Source organism: Myotis brandtii, unplaced genomic scaffold, assembly GCF_000412655.1.
Source record: "Myotis brandtii unplaced genomic scaffold, ASM41265v1 scaffold616, whole genome shotgun sequence".
NCBI lineage: Eukaryota > Metazoa > Chordata > Mammalia > Chiroptera > Vespertilionidae > Myotis > Myotis brandtii.
In genome coordinates this window covers 217,787-223,486 of record NW_005370346.1, presented here as the reverse complement: position 1 = coordinate 223,486, position 5,700 = coordinate 217,787, and the positions used below count along the sequence as shown (strand labels likewise).

At 39.0% G+C, this 5,700-nt stretch overlaps 1 protein-coding gene across 2 annotated transcripts in view; it reads left to right on the top strand.

Annotated features, from left to right (window-relative positions):
* ZNF570 (zinc finger protein 570) overlaps positions 1-5,700 on the top strand; it is a 55,553-nt gene that overhangs the window by 7,981 nt on the left and 41,872 nt on the right. For both annotated transcript variants that reach the window (XM_005879928.2, XM_014528088.1), the window contains exons 3-4: positions 792-918; positions 1,201-1,296. In XM_005879928.2, the coding sequence (XP_005879990.1) occupies positions 792-918; positions 1,201-1,296 (223 nt within the window). The remainder of the gene's footprint in view (positions 1-791; positions 919-1,200; positions 1,297-5,700) is intronic.

The following is a 5,700-nucleotide window of genomic DNA, read 5'->3' as shown; positions in this document are numbered from 1 at the left end:
TTGGCTGACAGTTAATTTGCATAAGGATATGCTGATTCGCCAATGGGAAGGGTAGCGGTCGTACGCCAATTACCATGTTTCTCTTTTATTAGTGTAGATTACACACACACACACACACACACACACACACACACACACATTATATTAATTTCATCAGCAAGTGATCACATTATAGAAATCTGGAATCAGCATGACTTGCAAGTTTTTAAGAATTTTGCCCAACCTATTTAGGCAGAAGTAGTATTATGAGTGAAACATCTATTCCTTTACATAAAGTGTAAGGTTCTCTTGATTGAAGTACTTGAATTTTAATGTGGTCTACCACATTTTTTAGAGATATAGTATATACTTTCTGGTCCCACTTTTAATCCTCTTACAGGTTCTTGAACTTTTCAAACCATTCATTTATTAATTCAGTTTATTCAATGCATGTTTGAATACCTCACCTGTGCCAGATACTGTTCTGTACCTGGGAATACAGCAGTGGCTGAAACAAAAACATGCTTTGCCCTCATGGAGCTTATATTGTAGTGGAGGTGAGGGACAGACAATAAATAACAAAAATATTAAGTGCTATCAAGAAAAATAACGAGGGTTCGTGAATAGAGAACTGAGGCATGAGCATTGATATTTTTATACAGAATGATCCGAGAAGTACAAAAGCCCTAAGGGGGATCATGCTTTACATATTTGAGGTAATATCAGGGAGACCCCATTGTGCCTGGGGCAAAATGAATGAGTTAAGTGTGGTAAGAGATGAGGTTATTTTACTTCCACTTATTTCACTTCAGGAGTTGGTGACCTTTGGGGATGTGGCTGTAGACTTCTCCCAAGAGGAATGGGATTGTCTAAATTCTTCTCAAAGGCATCTGTACAGTAATGTGATGTTGGAGAACTACAGGATCTTGGTATCACTGGGTAAGAATTAAGCTTCTATTCATAAGGGGCTCTTTGCTACCACCATTATGATTTTTTGGATAGCATCTGCAGTGCTTGGTTGAATGTGTACTGCTTGTACCAAATAATGATTTATAAATATTTGTGGAGTTGGCAGTGGACAGGTCTATTATTAACCTATGTTGGAAGCTTCATTTTCCCTATGCTTTGAATACATGTCTCTTCCCTGATGAACAAAGGATTGGATGTGAGTTCTGAGATATCCACAGCATGACCAAATTCTGTTTCTTTTTATATATGCAGGACTTTGTTTCTCTAAGCCAAGTGTGATATTATTGTTGGAACAAGGAAAAGAGCCCTGGATGGTGAAGAAAGAGCTGGCAAAAGACTTGTGCTCAGGTGGGTGAAGAAGAATTAGGCAAAACCTTTGCAGGGTACAGCTCTGTTTGTGTCACCCCATCACTTTTCTTTGTTGGCATGTTCTCAAATGTTCTAGGTCTTAGTAGAAGCTCAGGGCCTTTTAGGGTGTTCTCCCAATTTATTATTCATAACTGTCTCTCCTTTAACATTTTGCCCCCTTCTTTCTAATAACTCACTTATCTATTCTCTGAGTACAGTTTCTTCCCAGTTTCATAAGCCTCTCTCAGTCTTTTAAAAAAATATTTTCCTAATCTGATAAACTTTTAAACTGGACAGATAGCTGTAACTGATGTACCAGGTTGAAATCCTGACACATGCAGGAAAATTTGGGGAAAGTTACTAACCTCTCTGTGCTTTTGTTTCATCATATGTAAAATGGGGTAACACTTTAAAATTCTTTGAACAGTTCCTACCTCATATTATGAACTCAATAGATGTTAGCTACTACTGCTACTAGTAGTATACATCTAAATGCCTCATTTTCTCTTAATGGTCAGCTTATTTTCCCTTTAATCAACATATTTTGAAATTGTACTTTAAACGAGGTACTTGCAAGATACTAGGGTGTTATACACTTATATAAATAAATAATTAGTAGGCTAGTTCCAGAGTTATGATATAGCTATAAATGGAATATCTGGAGAGAAAGCTGACATAAATGGGAAACTCACAGAAAAAGGTGAGAGGCAGAGGAATCTGGGTAACTGGAAGATGATGATCTTAAGCAAAAACACAGGTCAGAAGCTAGAAAACATGCACATACTATGAGTTTATCTTTGTGGCACAGGAAGGATTTTCATACAGATAGGAAGCATTAAGATAAAATGGAAAACTGAAGTTCAGAAAAAAATCAGGGTCTTTATAAACATCTCTGTCAATATCACTCCCCACTCAACTATCACTACTTCTTCCCATGTTTTATATATATATCCTTGTTCAGTTTTCTGAGAAAAAAATTTGATGTAGAATCATAGTATTAAATATATATTATTTTAAATTAATTATTATTAAATAACTCTCACACACATAAATATATATTAGCATGCATGTGTAGTTTAAATAGTATTAGAACAAAAAACCCATAAACCTACTTCTTAGTGTAAGAAATAGAAAATTGTCAGTGCCATTTGAGGCCCTTAAAGGCCTCTGCCCAATGATATACCACTTCATACCCATGGTTCATTCTCACCTCTCATTGGAGAACCAATTTTGCTTATAATTTATTGGCTTTTCTTTATAGTTGTATCATATATCCTTATTTTCAACTTTTTATGCACAGAATTGTGTATGTAATTCTGACTTTTTAAAACTCAAAATTGTATTACTGAGATTCATCCATGCTGATTTTAGTTTCTGTGGTTCATGGAATATTTTTTTCTTCTGAAATGTAATGTATGACACTTTATCCATTTAAGGTCATTGGAATTGTTTCAGTTTTATGTTAGTGCTATGAATCTTAGTAAATGTGACTGCTAGTACACATATGCTGGAGTTCATTTAGAGAATACAGCCAGGAATTTACTAGATAATGTTATTTTACTTTCCAAAGTGTTTGTACTAATTTACATTTCTAACAATTGTGTGTAAGGTTGGTCATTGTTCCACACTTGGAATAGACAAATTAAAAAAATTTTTTGCTAACCTTCTGGGTATAAAATATTATTTCTTTATATTTTAATCTGAATTATCTTGATTACTAAAAGAAATTGAGCATATTTTAATATTTATAATGGCCATTTGGATTTCCTCTCTAGTCTTTTGCCCATTTTTAAGAAGGTTGTCTTTTGTACGTACACTAGTGGCCCGGTGCATGAAATTTGTGCATGGGGGGGCGGGGGTATGGGGTTCCCTCAGCCCAGCCTGCACCCTCTCCAATTGGGGACCCCATGGGGGATGTCTGACTACCAGTTTAGGCCTGATCCCTGTGGTCAGACATCCCTAAACTGGCGGTCGGACATCCGTCTCGCAATCTGGGACCACTGGCTTCTAACCGCTCACCTGCCTGCCTGCCTGATCGCCCCTAACTGCTTCTGCCTGCCTTCCTAATTGCCCCTAACTGCCTCTGCCTGCCTGTCTGATCTCCCCTAACTGCCATCCCCTGCCGGCCTGATCTCAACCTGTCAAGGCCAGCCTGACAGGTTGAGCTGGGCTGAGGTAGGGAGGTGGGAATTGAGAAAAGAAAGAAAGACAGGAAAGCAGGGTTGGGAGGACTCCAGCTCTCTCGATGAACTGAAGCAACTTTATTAGCCACACAATCCTATTTATACATAACACACTGAATAGGAGGTCTGTCAAGAGGAATGTATTCTTTGTTCCTCTTAATCTCTAAGGGAGAGACACAGCAGAAGGACAAGTTCTCAGTACAGCAAATCTCAGTAAATAGTTACAGACTTCTTGGTAAGCTATGAAAGGCTGTTCTCATTCTACAAATGTTGCTCTCATTCTACTGATAATCGCCATTCAAACAAGTCTGGGAAAACTGTGTGGGTAAGGGTCCCAGCCTTGCTAGCCCCTTCAGGTGCAAGGACCTTGCCAGCTTACATCTGGCCCCCAACAGATCCCCCTTCTTTGTTTTTTAGGCGAAGTTCATGTTTCAGTGTCCGACAGTTTTTTTATGTGTACATGTCAGCAGTAATATTTCAGTTCTGGATGGTGGACAAATGGTGGCAATGTAGTTCCGACTCTCTCTGGTTTGGTCCTGGGCAACCTGCAGCGATGCACAGCTGCTGACTGCTAGCATGATAAAGCATTGTCACCGTCTTCATTTCTGGACTGCTTCTCTTCTTGTTGTCTCACGGGGCCACTGCTATTCTGTGGCTGGAGCAGTCCTGATAATTCCTCTCTGTTGCAGGAATCTACATGGTCATGGAGTTGTTTTCTGAAAATATACAAATGTATTCTCGACCAAAGGTTCATAATTATTTTTGCTCAAATGAATTTCCTTTGGCTTATTTTGACACCACGTATGTTTTTCATGTGTGTCTTGCTGTTAGCATTACAAATAAAAAAAATTAATTTTCAAGTAAAAATTTTAAAGCAATTAAGGCATTTACTTAGTAGGTTATTATTCCACTATCCCCCTTCTTTGTTTTTTAATATTAGGAGGTTTTTGGAAATTTTATAATGCAGTCTAGATAACTTTAAATTTTAATTTTTTGTACAAAAATATGACTGCTTTAGGTTTTTGTATGTTAAGCAATTTTTCCATGAAATGATAATTTTGGTTAATACTACTTAAGCTAATTTTAATTAATCTGAAAACTTGACTATTATTTTATTGTTAGAGTAAATATTTTAATAACAATTTTAATTTATACTGTAAATATTAATGAAAAGGATTATTTTGCATCCTTGAGAAGGCCCTGAGCATTCCTGGTGTTAAGCTGGATTTAGATATAGGGTAGCTGCTGTTAGCTAAGTCTCTGTTATCTGGGTATCAATCTCGGCTGGGCTAAGTCTCTTTCTGTTATCTGGGTCTCGATTTGAGCTGGGCATGGGAATTGGGAAGCAGCCATGGGGGCAGAAGACCTCCCTCAGAAGGGGCGAGTGTTCAAACCCCTGCATAGTTGGGGGGGTGAGGATCTCTTCCCCACGTCTGTTGACCCCCAAGTTCTCCCCTGAGGCCCCCTGCGACTGTGCCTGTCTTAGGTCGCCCCTCCCTGAGGGGTCTTACCCGTCATTGACTAACCAGCCATTCTCCGGGGCCAAGCAGGGTGATGTGAGGTTTAGTTCTGTCTCCTTGGTAGCGTATGCCCCTGTGGCCTCCATGCCCAGGAACTGCTTTTGGATCCCCTTGCCTGCTGACAGGGCCCCAGCATTGATCATGGGGAACCCAGATTTCTTCTACAGAGAGGGCCCAGCTTACGCCACTGGGCAAGAGAGATCCATGGTACCAGCCACCATGAGGCTTCAACCTCAGCATGAACAGAGAGCTTAGGTAACAGCTATGGGCAATTGGAAGAGGGACCCCCTTGGTAAAAAGGTCAAGAGAGGTCAATATAGAATGCTCAAGTGCCTTCCTTGGGGGCCTTCCACACAGTGGAAGGGATAAAATCCTTATTAAATTGCTGCTAAATATTTAAAGAATTAGTTTGTAAGTTTGTTTGGGATAAATGTACAATATGCCATTGTAAAATTTAAAAATTAATTAATGAGCTTTTGTAGAATAATATCATGTAAAGATATTCTTTGCTCTAGGCCAGGGGTGGGCAAACTTTTTGACTCGAGGGCCACAATGGGTTCTTAAACTGGACCGGAGGGCCGGAACAAAAGCATGGATGGAGTGTTTGTGTGAACTAATATAAATTCAAAGTAAACATCATTACATAAAAGGGTACGGGCTTTTTTTTTTTTAGTTTTATTCATTCCAAACGGGCCGGATCC